Genomic DNA, 17,415 nt, shown 5'->3' on the forward strand with positions numbered 1-17,415 from the left:
AGTTTTGTCCACATCTTGATTTTAGTAAAAGATCTCTCATAGCACATTTAAGCTGGGCTTCAGGAATGCATCATCCATGAAAAAAACAATTGCTTTGGAGAGGAACAGAACAAAGGGAGCACATATCTTATCTTGGGCTGGGTTTTGCTGAGTGTGTCTTTTTATGATAGCAGAAAGTGAATTTGAGTAACTGCATGTAGTTTTAGGAATAAATAAGCTTTTTTTTTTTTTTGCTGGAGCATCTATGTTGAAAGTTTCATGGGTATTACATGTTGTAATCCTCACTGTGAAAAAAAGAGATTTCCTGATGGATTTTAAAAGTCAAAACTCTCTGAGCAATGATTCAGTATTTTGAAGCAAGTCCTATTGGGACTGGTCTATGACCAGGACAGTAAAGACCACAGTAATCACTTTGCCACACAACCAATGAGTGACCTGAGTCCTTGAAAGAATGATCCAAAACTTTGCTTACATTATGTCCCCGAAAGCTGTGGTGTCCCTTGCATGGTGTCACCTCTCCTTTGGGGGCAAGAGAGGTGCATCTCTGAGTTCCACCTGCAGAACCACAAAGTGCTCCTTCAGCAGCTGGCATTGTGCTGCACATGCTGGGGCTTTGGAGCTGTATCTGCCTGTCCCACCATCTCCAGGACCTCCCTGCACGGAGCCAATGCTGTTGGTGATTCATGGTGGATAGCTCAGGTTACCCTACATCATGCATGCCATGCAGAAGTCCTCATGATGCTTTACTTTGTGCTCTAAGGCTATTTTTTCCCCCCAGCCTCTCTTATTTTGATGCTCTTAGTTGTATCGTTTCTTAACGACTGAAAGTAATGGCCAGTGTAGTTCATGAGTGAATAATATATTTCTAGTTGAGGCATGTTTTAACCTGTATCCTAACAGAGCACAAATTCTGCTTCAGAATGCATGACTCTCTGTATTTACTGACCTTTTCATTACCTAAGCAAGGTCTGAAACCTACCTGCTTTTGTCTTTTTATGACTTTTCCTTTTTTTTTATTAGATAGAAGAGCATTTCTCATAGCTGTTTTGAAGTAGGAGAAAAGATTGAATCATGTTAAAGATCTAGGGAGAGAGTTGATAGGAATTGATCATTGAAATAGTGATGGTTTCTTGGTATTCTAGCACATTCCAGTTCCAATGAAGTGAAAGGGTTTGGTGGAGCTAGTTATCATTTTAAAGCCAAAAATAATCCAATTTCTGTAATGATTAGGAAATGTTCTAGTCCAGAACTTGAGGCTGTTACTTGTTCTTTTTCAATAGGTTTTTTTTGTGTCTGTGTGTGTTTCTGGTTTTGTTTTTGTTTGTTTGTTTGGGGTTTTTTTTTGACAGCTAACATTCCTATATCTCTTAGTTATTTTTAATGTGTCTTATAGCTTTAAATCCAAGAAATTGAAACTGAATTTTCAATTCTATGCAGAAAATTAGCAACTGTTTTGATTTTTTATGTGTGGAAAATAAGGTAATTTAAAGCCTGTGCTGAGGTAGCTTTTATATTTTTAACTTAAATTCAGCAGAAACTCAAAAGAACTGTCAATGTCTTGAAGATACATTTTGTCTGAAAGCATAAAGATTTTGGAGGGTTGCAGAAACTTGCTTTCAGCTATTCATGTCCCCCTTTACATCATTTGTGTGCATTTGGCTCTGTTGAGTACACCACAATGCTGTTATTGTCTCACTTCCTACTGCATGTCATTTGCATAACTTTGTTGCTTATTACAATATATGGAATGTAATCTTTTTCTATTCCGATTATTATGAATGCAAGAGGCTTTCTGCAACTGCATTTCATTGGCATGTTGAGTTGAAAGGGAAAGCAAAAGTGATTAGAAGTTTGTCTTGATTAGAAGGTCATCTTTTGCCCCTCATTTTATCAGCTAAGAGTTGATTTTATTTCTTTTTTCTTTATAAGCAAGCTGAAGCTGTATTTGTCCAGCTCCTGCTTGAGGTCAGGGAGTATTCCATGAGCACTGGAGCTTGATCATCCCTAGTGCTAAACTGTTGGAGTGCTTCCTGGTGCTGCTTGGCCTGGGATAGCTGGTACTATTTGTGAAGATTTGTAGGCACAGCCCAGGAACTGGCAGGGACCAGGACCATTTCTGTCTGGCAGTTTTCATGTGGCCACCCTGCCTAGGAGGCTGAGAGTGCTTGATAATCTGAACACGATAATCTGCTCCGTGCCATGTGGGCTGGGCATGTTTAAATTGCTGCTGGTGGGAGCTGGCTGAGGAGTTGTGGGTTGTGAGTTAGGGGTGGAGAGTTAATTTTGGGTGCTGAAGTTTGTTGCATGCAGTTTGGCACCTTTTATGCTTCATAGTGAGTATCAAGAAATCAAGATTTTTTTTATTTATTTTTTTTAATATATGTGGTCCACAAGATAACCAGCAGCATGCACATTGTAATGCTTTCCTGGAGCTGATACAGCTGGGAAAGACTCTGCAAGAAAGTCTGCCTTTCTTGCAGCCAGACTGGTTAACAGATTAATTTCTAAAAATGAGGAAAAGGACCTGGGGAGAGAAATTATTTGATAACAGAAATAGAAGAAACAATCCTACACACAGAATAAAATTGTAAAACTGTGCTTTTAAAAATCCTATTCAAGTCAGGCTTTGACTTTTCCAAAGCAATTGAGGGACTAATAAAAAAAGAAGTGCTGGAAGTGAAATGCTTAAAAACGTACAGTCCACTGTGGTATTTTGACCTATTTGGGCAGCTTTGATCAAAGCAGGCAGCATTTTTAAAGAATTTGCAGATGCTGTGGCCTTCTTTTGCTGTGAGAGCAGTGTATACAGATCTTGAATGTAAGAAACACCCAGTGCTTCTGCTGAAGTCATTACACTGAAAAGAGCGAAGTCTGCTTTGAATTCCCAGGGAGATGGATGGTCATTTTACACAGCACAGCTGTTTGGAAATCACCTGCTAGTTTGAACATGGGGTTATTATATTCAATAGTCTTTTGAAACAAACAATATTCTCTAGTAATTGAATTTCTAGCTGAATCAATGATGCAACAGTTCCCTACCTAAAAGAGAAAATAGTGCAAGTAGAAATATAGATGAATAGGTTGGCATATTTGAGAACATCCTGGGGTTTTATGTGAATCTGTCTTTTTCTGAATAAGTTTATTGTAATAAGACACTTGTATTAAAAGAGGGTTGAGACATGTATTTAAAAATTATTGATTTAGCCTATGCTCAATACAATAAACTTACATTGGGGTAGAACTGACAATTCAGTTGCAAATCATGAATTGTAATTGGTGATAAAATTGGTGCCTCATTATAGACTATTGTACCAATAAGCTGAAAAGAATGTAGAAGGGTGGCTAGTTAGTTAAATCCTGCAAATGCATTAATGTCCTGTGTTTCAATCCTTTCTAAATATGTTTTCTGAACATCTAGCTATCTGCCTCTGCTCATTGATTGTTCATTTCTTGGCCATTTTAGTGTGCTCCATAGCATAAAATCTTAATTTTTAAAAGGAATAAAATTTAATGCATATTCAAGAGTTTTTAATGCTGTTGAAAAGTCTTCATTCTGTTTCATTTTTCTGTATCACAACCTTTCATGTATTTTATTAGTTAGTGGGAAAAAATTCTGGTTTTCTAAGACAATCAAATATGTTTCTCTGTATATTTTAAAAGCTTTTTCTTTTTATTTTTTTTTTTTAGCCCATAAAACACTATGTCTCAGAGGGAAACTCCAATATTTTCTTCATGGGCCATAATATCATGAAATTTATGGTGTTTTTTTATAGCTTGCCAAGGGGTCTTTGTTCATTTTGGTAATACCAATGATTTGGTTATTGCTAGGCTTGTAATGACTCACAAGTATGTGACCTTAACTGGGACATGGAGATTCTCTGGTTCTGATGCCTGGAGTTTTTTTACTGATTTTTAGAAGATCTGCATGTTTTAATTTTTGAAAATATATTGTGTTATTTTTTGCTCTATGAGAGCATTGGGATAGTTGGATACTTCCATATTTTACAAATGCTTTTAAGAAGTTTTACAGGTGATATGAGCCACCTTACTTTTTGCTTTATGATAGTTAAATAAATTATAGAAGGAACTATTGAACCATCTTCATAGTATGTCTTGCCCAATTTTGAGGCTGGTGTGGTACACAGTGAGCAGGGAAGAGAAGGACAGAATAAAGCAGTATTTCTGTCCAGTCTCAGTAATTTCTAATTTCTGATCGTAGGAGAACTGAAATAAAAGAAACTCTGCACTTTTTTTTTAATGTAACATTTCTAGTTAGGCGAGCTTTGGCTGTTCATGGCAGCTTTGGATGTTAATGTGCACTCCTTGTAAATTGGAAGTGAACAGAGCCCCAGTTACCTTGCAAAAGAGCAGAAATAACAATTTACTGAACGACAGCCCTGTCAAACTTCATTCTTAGTATATTGTTGAGAATAGGATGCCAAAATCTCTATCTATGAATTCATTAGTCACCTTAAATTGCCTGCTGTTGCTTGGATTCTCCTGGAAACTGCTAAAAACCATACACATTTAAAAAGGACATTTTTTCCAGAGGATTTCATGTAGCTCCAAACCATTTTTTATTTTATTCCTTTTTAAAGTTGTGGGACATACCATAGAAAATATCCTCTTTTTTTCTAAAAGAAACCAAACATAAATCTTTAATATTGCAATAATTTTTGAGGAGCTAAAAGTCAAGAAATTTGCTTTTGGGGATTTGACTGGTGATTCTTGATCTTCTCAATGTACATTGAAGTCATATCTGAATTCATAAAAGTGTGTAGATTTTTCCTTCACATCCTTTTTGTGGACATCAACTGCACTTTTAGTTTAGGCCAGTCAGGTAGGTGTTTCAAGACACAGGCATAAAATTAGTCCCACCTTTGTAAAGGAGTTTTCTCAGTGGAAATGTCACTGTTCTCTGTTTATTGCAGAGTGGGTGGAGTAGATGACCTTTAAAGGTCCAAGCTGTTCTACAGAACTATTAGGGCTGGAAAAGACCTCTAAAATAATTAAGTCCAAACGTTAATGCAGCACCACCTTGTTCATTGCTAGGCCGTGTCCCCAGCTGCCACATCCCCATATCTTTTGAATACTTCCAGGGATGGTGACACCACTGCTTCCCTGGGCAACCTTTTCAGTGAAGAAAATTTTCCTGATATCCAATCCAAACCTTCCCTGGCACATCTTCAGGCTGTTTCCTCTCATCCTGTCACTTGTTAGCTGGGAGAAGAGGCTCACCCACACCTCACCACAACCTCCTTCCATGTAGTTGTTCACACCAGTAAGATCTCCCCTGAGCCTCCTTTTCTTCAGGTTAAACAACTTCAGCTTCCTCAGCCACTGACCATAAGACACATACTCCAGACCCTTCACCATCTCCACTGCCCTTTTCTGGACCCACTCCAGCACCTCAATGTCCATTGTGCTGAGAGGTGCCCACAGGGTTTGTACAGGGGGACAATCACTGCCCTGGTCCTGCTGGCCACACTGTTCCTGATACAGGCCAGGGTGTCATTGGCCTTCTTGGCCACCTGGGCATAGCTGGATTACGTTCAGCTGCTGTCAACCAGCACCCCCAGGTCTTTTTCTGCTGGGCAGATTTCCAGCCACTCTTCCCCAGCCTGTAGTGCTGTGTGAGTTGGTTGTGTAGGACCTGATGCTTCACTTTGTTGAACCTCACACTGTTGGCCTGGTCCATCCATCCAGCCAGTCCAGATCCCTGCAGAGCCTTCCTGCCCTCCAGCAGATCAGCACTCCCACCCATCTCAGTGTCCTCTGTGAACTGTCTGAGGGTGCACTCAGTCCCTTTGGCCAGGCTGTTGAAGACATTAGGCAGGACTGGCTTCCCAGCACTGGGCCCAGGAAAACAGCACTGGCCACTGGCTGCCAGCTGGATGTAGCTCCCTCGACTGCCACTCTCTGGGCCTGGCCCTCCTGCCAGTTCTCTACACCATTTATGGTGCCCCCAATAAGCCCTGCAAATATTCTAAAAACTGTCCCTGTCAGAAGGCATGTACTTCTATGTCTTTATTTTAAGTAAGCAAGCAACAGAAATAAAAATCTGATGATTAAAATGGATATAGTCCTAAGCCTGAAACTAGGAGGATTTTTTTTTCCTTCCTGTGAAACAGAGGTAGAAGCAACTGCTATGTAACATAACATCCCATAACACATAACACATAAAACATATAGCAAACATAACACATATAAAACATATACCATAACCTAACCATAACATAACATAGAATGTCTTTTAAACCATCTCATCTCCCCAGTTATGGAGGTGCAATTTCTTTGAAACAAAAAGCTGTTGCAGTGAAGTACCAATTCTGTGCAGTAACACCATATGGGTTTTTTTAGATGACAAGCATTGCTTTATTAACAAAACATACTGCTACAACTTGTTTAACATCCCAATTTATAAACAGAATATATGTCTATATTTTAGTGTAGAATCAGCTTACAGTTTGGCTCCAATAAATCTCATCATTGCAATTGTAAAAAACTGAAATCTGAGGTAAAGACCAAGCACTTAGGGAGTTCCATGAGCACTTCCAATGTTCTACCCAAATTAAATAATGCCAAACACAGAAAATTTACTTCTAGAAGCATGATGTGACTATATTGGGTTTGAGTACCATTGAAATGCAGTCATTGCTGATTGTTTTATGAACAGAATATGCCTTGTAGAATTTCTGCTGGCATTTTGACAGAATTATTGATATAAATAATGATTTTCAATGTCTTGCCATCTCTTTTGTTTAATTTTTACTTTATTTTTGTCTCTTGTATGAAGGTGAAAAAATGAGCTGATTGCTAGGAAAGTATATTTTATAGGCTTAAGAATTGTTTTCCAGTGTTGTAATCTTAAGAGCTGGTGATCTAATATGAAAAGAGAATACCCATTTCCAGCTGAAGGGAAAAGAAGCAGAATTCTGTCTTGGTAGTGTCATTGTACTTTTGTCTGAGTATTGCAAACAGTTGTTAGCCCTTACTGAATTACTGAAATATTTAAACTACCTTTTTCTTCTATCTCCTGGTAATAAAGTCAAGGAACAATCTTTTTTCCATCTCCATCCTCAGCCTTCTCACTAAATTAAGGAGCAGTTACTTTCAGAGACACAGATGAGAATTGGTATTTATCTCTGCTGTCTTGTACAAAAAGAATTAGTGATTTTATGTTCTTTTTCTTTATTTTCCTTTCACATGGAATCACAGACATCCGCTAATGACCTGGGATCTTAGCCAAGAGCTAGTGGCGGTGGGAGAAAATGCAGGATATTTATAACTTCATTATAATCCATTATTTATTCCTTGCTCTCTTCATTGCAAGAAAGATATAATTGAGTATAAAAAAAAACCCACTTAACTCTCACAGTATTTATTTTGCTCATTTTAGAAGGATATCGGTACAACTGCTCTGCCCTTTTTTAATTCTTTTTTTCTTTTCAGTGGTTGTTCAGGCACAGATAACGGATAACAATGGTATCAGAACATTTAAAGTAACAACTTACATTGTTTTTCTGGCATGAAATAATATCTGGGGCATGGGAATGAGATGTCTTAAGCACCTGGCTGTGGAGTAAACAGTGGGACTGCAGAGAATATTGTGTTGCTTTTTCCAGCTGTGACATTAGCCTTTGCTAGACTTTGAATAGGTGAAGATTTTAGCTTCCCCCATGGTTCCATTATTGAATGGTCTGGCCCAGAATTCACTCAGGAAAAATTTTCCTTCATGGGGTATTGCTGGCACTGGTCTAAGTCACAGTGTTACTGTTCTGTTGTTGGAGATGCACAGAAATTAAATCCATACCTCTGACATCCAACCCAGCACTCAAAGCTGGTCCCAGGTTCTTGGGACAGAGAAATGAAACCACTTAGTTTCTCATCTTCTCATTAAGTGGTTTGTAGACAGTATTGCAAGTTGTGTGCAGCTAGCCATTTGCATCCAATCTTCCTTTCCCTGAGGATGCTTACTGGTTTTTATCTAGTTTTAAAGACCCCAAAACCAGAAAATTATGTGTGTGAATCTTAAAGTATTCATTAATAAAGCCAAAAAATTGTCAGGTGTTTTCCACTGTAGAAAGCTTTATTACGATGAATATAGCTGGACTGAGCTAGATCAATATTGATGTAGTATCAAATGCTGTAGAGTTTGGATTACATGGCTATTACATTAAAATTTCTCTTCTATAAATCAGTGATAACACAATAGGAACCCCTTTTGGAAAGGAAAATAGATGAGAGGTATGTGCTTTGTACGGGTAGATGAAAATACACAAGCTAATGTCTACCGCAGAATATCAGCAATTTTATAAAAAAAGAAAAGAAAAAATGAAGTAGAGAGGAATTGTGCCCTTGGTGATGAAGCAGTTTAGAACTTCTAAAAGTTCAGGTTCTATCAGAACATTTATAAATTGGACTGATGTGGTAAACACAGACTTTTCCTTTTTTCCACAATGAGATTTTATTTTTTAATGATTAATGAGTGAATAAGGTGTATTTTCATGATTATATAATTCAGCAATAAAATGGCAGGAATGTAAAGCTACTACTCAGCCTAATCAGAATCCAATATTCTCCCTCCTGTTCTCCCCACCCAGAAGAACAATAGATTTGTCACATGCTATCTGTGACTTTCTCTAGTACTTTTATTTCATGGTTTCTCTTAAATACCTTAATCAAGCTTGAACTTTCACGCTGTTAAATTTAGTGTGTGTGTGTGTGTACCACCATTACCACACAGAGCAGACAGTTTTTCCACTAGAAAAAAAATTACACCTGATAAGATGAACAAAGAAGCCATTGTTGTCACTCAGTGGGAGAATTAAAGCACAAAGGGATTTAAAGACACACTGGAAGTCTGTTGGCAGAGCCAAGAACAGAACTGTCTCTTAAGTTCTGGTGCAAATGCCTCTGCCAGGAGCCAAGCTTCTTGAGCTGGAGAGAAGCCTTCCCTTTCACAGCCCTGCTTCCGGTTGGACTGGGAAAAAGAAACTGAAAAGGCAGGATAGTGAGAAGGAAAAGAAATAATCCTGGTTGTGAAGCTGTGGCCTCTTGTTAGGAGAGAAAAAACGTTCCCAAACTAACCAACCGATGCCTTCCTCCCTTCCGCTTTATCCCATTCAAGCCAAGAAGTAATGTTGCTGAAGTAATCCAAATGTCACAGTAGAGGCTTCTGAGCAACTGATCAGCATAATGTGCTTCCCTTTGCTTGTGCTTTCTCTGACCATGTACAGAAAGCCCTTCGGCTGACACTTGTTTAATATTTGTTAAGACAAAACACGTGCAGAAAAAGCCTTGCATTGTTGGAACAAACTCCTGGATTTGTTTTTACGTATTCCTTCCTTGCATTCTCTTTCTGCCTTTTTATTTAAATTAATTAAGGGGTTTTTAAAGGTTGTGGGACAAAGGTTTTCTTTATTTTGGCAGGAATTGCTTAGTTCTATATAATTCTACTAGATTAATTTATTTTTTTTTTCACCTTAGATCTGAGTCTTGGATGCTACATTTGAGATGTAGCAGCAATGTCATTAAATACAATTTAGTTGTAACCCAAACAGCAACATCTTGAGGCAAAATTCTGGAAGGAAAACAGAGGAAATACAAGATGCAGCATATCTGTAGCTCACAGTGGAGGCTGTGGCAAACAGACCCTGCAGGATGGAGCCTCTTAGACTTCATGCAGTTACTCAGACTGCCCTGACCTATTGACACACTGACCTGAGTGTGATTTTGTTTGCATAGTACATAACAGCACCTCCTTAATACTTAATTCATTTCGTAGCTGTGTCTGCTGCAGTTGTCTTGGTACTCTGAAGCTTTCTACCTACTGATGAGGAAGTTTTCCCTTATCTTGTTTGCAAGGCAAATCGTTAATGGAAATAAGGCTGTTGAGTTTTCTCAGCATTTATAAAGTGACTTGTTGGTTCTGTGGTCAAAAGTAGCTTTTGACTGTGTGTCTGGCTTCAGCTGAGTCTTTTCCATTTTCATTAAACTGGGATATTTTAAAGGCTATTTTTAAATTGTGCTGTCCAAGAAGATAATTGTCTTTTGATTCTGTTCCTGGTTTTTAGCTGTGGGAATTTATCTTAGTATCCTAACTTTAGCCTAATGTTTTGCAGTAAAACTGGATTGCTTTTGGTGAGTTGTCAGTGTTGATGTTTGTAGACTATGCCTTTAATAAGTACAAATTTTATTTATTCAAAAATCCTTTCTTTATTCCTTTTTTTTGCCTTTACCAAATAAACTCTCTTGAAATTTGAGGTTTCCAAGTTGGATTTAGTGTCCTAGAGTGACTATTATACATTGACGATTTCAGACATTGGCAATAAGTAAATGGGTGCTGTCCAAATAAGACTTGATAAACTGTTCTGTTAATTTGTTGCTCATAAATGTTGTAGCTTCCTCCTTCTGCTTTCCCCTCCCTTTTCCTCTGCTTTGGTCCTTGCTTGTTCATTGTTCTCAAAGCAAAATGAAAGAAGTCTTATTTACCAGAAATTACTTAGGGGAAAAAACCCCCAAGTGACAGAAAATGTTTATTTATTAATATTCATTTTTTACATTTGCAAACTTGGCATTACATGCTGTACCTGGAAATTTACTGGATTTTTTTTTTTATGTGACTCTGAGACTTGGCATGAGTGACTTGGAAAAACATTCAATTTCCCAAATTACTAAACCCCAAAGCTTAACAGTCAATTAACTGTCATTTAAAACAATTTCTTTTCCTTTCTTCTTGCAATCCATGTTCTGATTGGATTAAGGAAGGAAAGTTTTATGCTCAAGAAATTTATGTTGCCAAACCTTCATTTCTGATAGAATGACTCCATTATCTTCAAAACTAAAGCATTTATTAATGTAAGAGGGACACTATCAGAGAATAAAGAGAGCCCCTTCCACTTACATTGTAAAATATGTATTTGTTGTCATCAGCTGTGCTAGATGTGGATCTATTCAATGCATAGTAATTCCAAGAAAAGTCAAAGGTATTGATATTAACTGAGCCTTGTGTTACAAAGTCAGTAGCATTAGTTTGAATCTCATGCATTAGAGAACAGTTTAATTATCTCCAACCTTTTGGAGGAATAAAAGAAAAACTGACAGCCAACACAATTTTCTGTCTTAGTGTGTGTCACAGAGAGGTTGTAGATTCAAGGGAATATCCACAGGCCATTGGTTTGATAATAGCTAAGAAGTCAGAGAATATAAAAGAAAAAAGTTTTTATAATATGCACAGGTAGTTGGGAGAAATAGAATAAGCTAAAACTTTTTTTTTTTTCAAAAATAGGCCTTTTTAAAAAGAAGAATTTGAAAACAAAAGGCTTCACAATTTTAATATCCGAGCAAAAATTTCCATGTAAACTAAAGTCTCAAATCATTACTATTAATAAAAGAAATCTGAAAGTTCTTCCACTTCTGCAGAGTAATTGGTCCATGTCATATTTTACTTCTTAGCAGTAGAACAAAATATATTCAAAAAAAAAAAAAAATAGTCATCTATCTGCTGATCCATACTTATACACAGACATGCAGGTCTAATGTGATAAAATGTGACATTATCTCAGGCTAATAAATAAGGTATTTTTCAGTGCCTTGCAAAGTCATTATTTAAGAAAGATGTAAAAAAAACCACTATAAATTTTGACTTTTAAGCTAGAGAAGGAGAGCTGAGAGAAGATTTCTGATTCTGCTGTCCAAACGGGAAAGAATCAGAACAGATTGCTGCTCATCTCTTATAAATCTCCTGGTAGTGAAAAAGATTGTTATGCTTATTACTCACAAATCTAATTGCAAAATGCGTTTCCAATGTCTAAAAAGGAAGAGCTTTACAACTTTAGTATTGTGAAACTCACTTTATAAAGATTCATGCAATGGGAAGAAGAAATGTCTTTTGTCACTTGTTCATCACTGTTTCTTAGGACAGGTGGTATCGTATCCTTCTTTGAAATCTCCGAGACTCCTCCAAATTTTATCTTTTGGTTAGACAATTGATATTCCTCATACATCATTTTAAAAATGGACTGTGTGGAAAAGGTTAAAATTCTCAAGCATTGTTGAAGAAGCAACCCAAAACCATATCTCAGTTTGTTCTACCAATTTTTGTTTTGTTTTGAATTGAGTAGTAAATCCTAATTTTCATGTCAGGGGTGACTTGATACAAACTGCAAATTTTTGGTGTGGATTTACTTTGTGTTTCATGCTGACTTCAGTTCATACTTCATAATTTTCGATTTCCTAAAGAGTTTCTGAGGCTGTTTGCTGAGTGGCACATTCATTTAACCTCTAATACATTTGTATTTCAAAATAAATAAATAGTCAGTCTTTCTAGTCTTCAGTTTTAAATAGGATTAACTCGATGGTGATAATTGGACAGTTGTCTTAATGCCTTCTCACAACTTTTTCAGAAAGGCATGGGTTTTTTTTTCCGCTGTTAGGACTGTTGACAAGTGATAAATTGTAGAATATTTCACAGAACACCATGGGGTATGGACCACATACAGCTGGGCAAGTGCAGGGAAAAGACATGGCAGAGGCAGTTAGGGCTCTGTTGAAAGGCTCGTTCTTGCACGGAACAAAGTGAGCAGTGCCAGTCACACAGAGCAGCCATGCAGGGAAGACAGCCTTGTCTCAGCCAAATGGTGTGCTCTCTGCAGGAAACCATATCCAACTCGTGTTCCTTGAAAAACCTCATCCTCCTGAAGTTTCATTTAAAATGTGAGACTTGGAATAATCCCAGAAGAATCTTCTTTTCCCTGCCACCCTCACCTCGTGATCAGCAAAATCTGTGATTCAGTCTATTGTATCATGAAATATGTTAGTACATATGCCCAGAATGATTAATTAGAGGACTTCTTGTATAATCTGCAACTGTTATTGCTAATGGGTATTTGGACTAATGCCTCTGATATTAGAGAAAGCTTTGATTACAATTACTCTCCTTCCTTTTTAAGCAAGTAATAAATTTATTGCTGTGATTCAACTTCTCCATTTTTTCTGCAGTACACCAAAACAAAGAGGCTTTTCTGACTAAATTGAGGCTGTATTCAATTAAATTAATTGTAACTTATCCTCACAAAAGGAGAGAGAGTAATTTACCAGAAAGAACAAAAATTAAACAGTACAAATCAGCTTTTACTAGAAGTTCAGTAAATAATTTTTTGAGATTCTAATGCATCACTATCCTAGGGTTATGTCGTTGTTTTCAGAGAATGCAGTTTTGTTTGTATTATGTCTTCTCTCAAGACCTAATTAAAAAAAGTTCTGATTTGAGACATATTTGAATTAAAGTATCTGAGTAACTATGTGTATTTAATACAGAGTAAATGTAGCAGCTTTAACTGAGAGTGTGGAGTTAGAGGTTCTTCTTTCCGAGAGTCCAAGGCGCTCTTGGAGAGAGGGGATGCCCAATAATTTGCACGGTTGGCTTAAATTGCTATGGATGTAAAATTGCAAGGAGTTTTATGAACACTCGTGAGAACATCCCACAATCTTCTGCTAATGGATAGCATTATTCGTCCTTTATCTGTAGGAAAACTGAGCAATGAAAATGTTAAATGAATTGCACAATGTTGTACAAAAGTTTCAACAACAGAGAAAGAGCTGAAATGCTGTTATTCTAAAATACCAGCTTCAATGTCCAGGTGACATCGATTGGTGTTGCTGTCCTGAAAGTTTGCCACCTGTGAAGATTTCTTTTTATTATACTTAGCTCAGTTACTAACTGTCAAAGATGCATTATGAACCTTCAGAAAGGAGGACAGCATTTAATGAGGAAACTATCACAGAGTCAAGATACTTCTCTAGGCTGCATTTATCCTTGTTGTAAGCAGTTCTGCCATGTGAAGTATGGGTTTCTAAATTGATATGGAGTCCTCCAGCTGCTTTTAGTACAATGAGCCATGCAAAATTCCTGAATTTATTCAATGTTGATACTCTGAAATTGGCACAGTATTGCCTTGCTCCCCTTACTTCAAGATAATTCATCCTGCAATTTCTTAGTCCTTTATACTGCTTGACTCTGGCCCTCTGTCAGTCTGCAAAACTAATTCTTGCCCTCTTTTTAGATTTTAGATTTAGATCAGATTCTTTCCTCCTGCCCCTTATATTCATATTCTCAGCTACTGATTTCATTGAGGTGCTCACACAGGAGGAACTTTCTCCTTTGAACTTAAGTGTCCTGTCTTAGAGATGACCTGCAAGATTTACATGCTAACCAGGTAGGGAATAGATCCTAGTGGTACTTCTACTGAGTTCACTGGAGAATTCACATGAGAATAACTTTTCCTGGACCTTGAGCCCTTTTAACCTCTCTGCAGGGCTTCTACCTGCCTGATAGCCCAATTTGCTGCTCACAAGCAAATGTGCCTGTGCTCAGAAACACCTCTGCCCTGAATCCCTTGACCATCAGCTTGGACTCTACTCCTAATTAAAGTCCCTCACCTTAAACATTCCTTGGTGAGTTTTACACAGCCTTGCAGGACCCACTCAAATATCCCAAATTCTCCTGTTTCTTTTTTTCCCTCCAAGTTCTTGGCTGTGAAGTCCAGGTCAGCCACTCCAAAGCTCCACCTCTGTTTCTTAATGGCCTCCAGTAGTGACTGAAGGGTTTGTCTCTATCTTTTTTTTTATCCCTTGTCTATTATATTTGTATCCCTGTGTTCTGCTCATGGCTTTCTCTGTGTGCTTTGAATGGCAAAGTTTCTTGAGATGATAATCCTAGTGAAGCAGATGCTCTGACATGCCACATATTCAAATACAAACAGGGGTAGTCAAATTTTGCCAAATATGAATGTTATTAATTCTTCAGTTGGAAATTAACATCTTGTCCTAGTCTGAGTTGAAATATAATCTGAAAACTAAAGTCTCAGGAGAGGATTTTCAATCTGCTTTCTGGGCAGTTTAGGTAAAGAGATGATATCTGTGATTTTTTTTTTCTATTGATTTTTCTATCAGTTTTAGTATCTGGCCATTGGAGAAGCAAATGACCTGGCAGTGGATGAGATTTCACAGCACTTAAACAGTGAAATCCTATGCATCTCTCTATATATACAGACCAGCTTTCTATGTGAACTGCAAAAGCATTAAATCTTGTAACCTCTCTTTTGCAAGGCCAAAGTGTGCAGAGGGGTTGGCAGCCTGCCTGCTGGAACCTTTTGATCCACAATGCACTTCCTGGCAAACCTTACTAAGTGTCCTTTGAGCTGGTCCGGGGCAAGGCTTTGATGTCCTGAGAACATGGTGACAATGTGGGTCACCTGTGGATCAAAAAGAAAAAAGGAGCAGGGAAAGCAGAAGGAATAACTGGTCAGACCTTGTTGAATGGGTTGTTTGGCAGTGTTGGTCCAGCTTTAGCAGCCACAGTAGGACCACTGCAAGCTTTGGAAGTCCTGAGAGGCTGACAAGGATTTGGTGATATCAGGTCCTGTCTCTGTAATGCAATGAGCAGAAAAAGACAGGTCACTGTGTGTTTGGTGTGAGGAGAAGATAAAGCATGTAGCCTCTGGTGGAGTCACTTACAGACCAAGTGGGACAGATAGAAATATTACTTGGGTGAAATCTGAGTGCAAGGCTAGGCTTTGCTTTGCTTCTGATCTGTAATTCTGATGCTGAATTTACGTAATTGCATCAAAGAGCCTTGATCATACCTCTCTGTCACGTTTATGATGAGAACTGTAAATGCTCAGGGTAGGAAAGATCCTCAAGAATTCACATAGTCTGAATATAAAATAAAAGATAGCAGGCAGGGAAGCACTTTAACACTACTTCTACTTGTCAGCACTATGCTTGGTGTGTGTATATATATATATATATATATATATATATATACATTATATCAGTGTGTGTATATATATATATGTGTATATATATATACACACTAGTATCTTAAGGAAGATCTAACAAGTGAATGCTGAGCACTCAGCATTGAGTCTGATAAAATAGAAAGACAAATGTGTGAAGGTCCTTGTTCCCATGGAGTTATTAAAGGAGCAAGATCTGCAGGTAATGAAGAGTGTTCACAGTGAGATACATTGTTCATGGTCTGCTTTATTTCTCTTGGTCTTTTCAGGTGTTCCAGGACCTTGGCACCTCTGTGTTGTCTGGTGCATTTAGAGGATACAACATCTGCCTCTTTGCATATGGACAGACAGGCTCAGGAAAAACTTACACAATGATGGGAACACCTGTGAGTTACACCACTCATTTTAAACTTAGGGCAGGATGTCTAGCAGAAACACTGCTTTATTTTTAAATGGTGGTTGTGGTGCTTGTTGAACACAATGCTTATACATGTTTTATTCAGCTTTTAAATTTATAAAATGAGAGCCTTTAAATTTAAGTTAAAAATAGAGTATCATGTAAAAATATTAGAAAGTGTGCTGTAGCTTGAATATTTATTTTTAGATAATATTCTTACTACATATGAATCTTATCACAGAGTTGGAGGACAAAAAAAATCAATATCCTGGAATAGTTCTGGATTTTAGAAACTGTAGCCCAAGGTAATACAAAGCATTCATTCCTATGTGATATTTTGGCAATCTGACCTATGCTGAGATAAAGTTAATTTCACAAATAAAATAGAATGCAATTCACAGTAAAACTTTTGAAAGAGGCTTCAATATTACTTGGAATATTGGCCTGTGGAAATACTTACAGTTTTGACACGCATTTGAATGAAATTTACAGAAGCTGTTACATTTTTAGATTTTCTACCAGGCATCACCTAAAGTGCATTTTAATCTTGTTACTCAGATTGATGGAGTCAATTGATGATTTCCTGTGTTCTGTGTAACAGAAGACAATTCGATTTTTATCCAAGAATATTCTTAGCTGTTGGTGAAACATACTGCTAAAAAACAAAAAATAAATAAATTAGTAGTTTACATAAGTGGACCTGTATTTTCTACATCCATGGGATTCTGTTTTTAAGGCAAAATAAGGGCAAAAAGTTTTTAACCCCAAAGATAAGGGGCTTGTTCTAACATAGTTTGTTCTTTTGACAAGAGTTTGGATTTTTAAAATTTTATTTTCTCAGTAGACATCAACAATAGGATTTAGTTACATTCTTACCAGATTCTCTATTAATTTTATGTGAAACCAAGTTTTATGCCATAAAAGCCTGAAGAATTGTTAAAATTTGGGTTAATAGGTGGCAAACTAGGATATTTATATTACCTTATCTTGAAAATTTTTGAATCTTAGCAATTCAGAATGGCCACAACATGAAAATATCATTATTTTCAAGGGAATATCTGGATGTTGTGTTTCTAAGAGATTTCTTGCTTAAAAAATCATTTATTTCTCCTATGCAATACTGCTTTTAACTGATTTTTAATAACATGTACTCACTGTGAAGCAGTGTTCCAGTGTCTGGTATAAACAGAACTTTTTGTCCATGGTGGTCCACTTGAC

At 37.2% G+C, this 17,415-nt stretch overlaps 1 protein-coding gene across 2 annotated transcripts in view; it reads left to right on the forward strand.

The window, feature by feature from the left end:
• The window catches only part of STARD9 (StAR related lipid transfer domain containing 9), a 99,055-nt gene that overhangs the window by 24,570 nt on the left and 57,070 nt on the right, over nucleotides 1-17,415 (forward strand). For both annotated transcript variants that reach the window (XM_086891766.1, XM_086891765.1), the window contains exon 4: nucleotides 16,070-16,186. In XM_086891766.1, coding sequence (XP_086747892.1) covers nucleotides 16,070-16,186 — 117 coding nt within the window. The remainder of the gene's footprint in view (nucleotides 1-16,069; nucleotides 16,187-17,415) is intronic.

The sequence above is a fragment of the Cyanistes caeruleus genome, chromosome 6 (assembly GCF_971803275.1).
Source record: "Cyanistes caeruleus chromosome 6, bCyaCae1.hap1.1, whole genome shotgun sequence".
Taxonomy (NCBI): Eukaryota; Metazoa; Chordata; class Aves; order Passeriformes; family Paridae; genus Cyanistes; species Cyanistes caeruleus.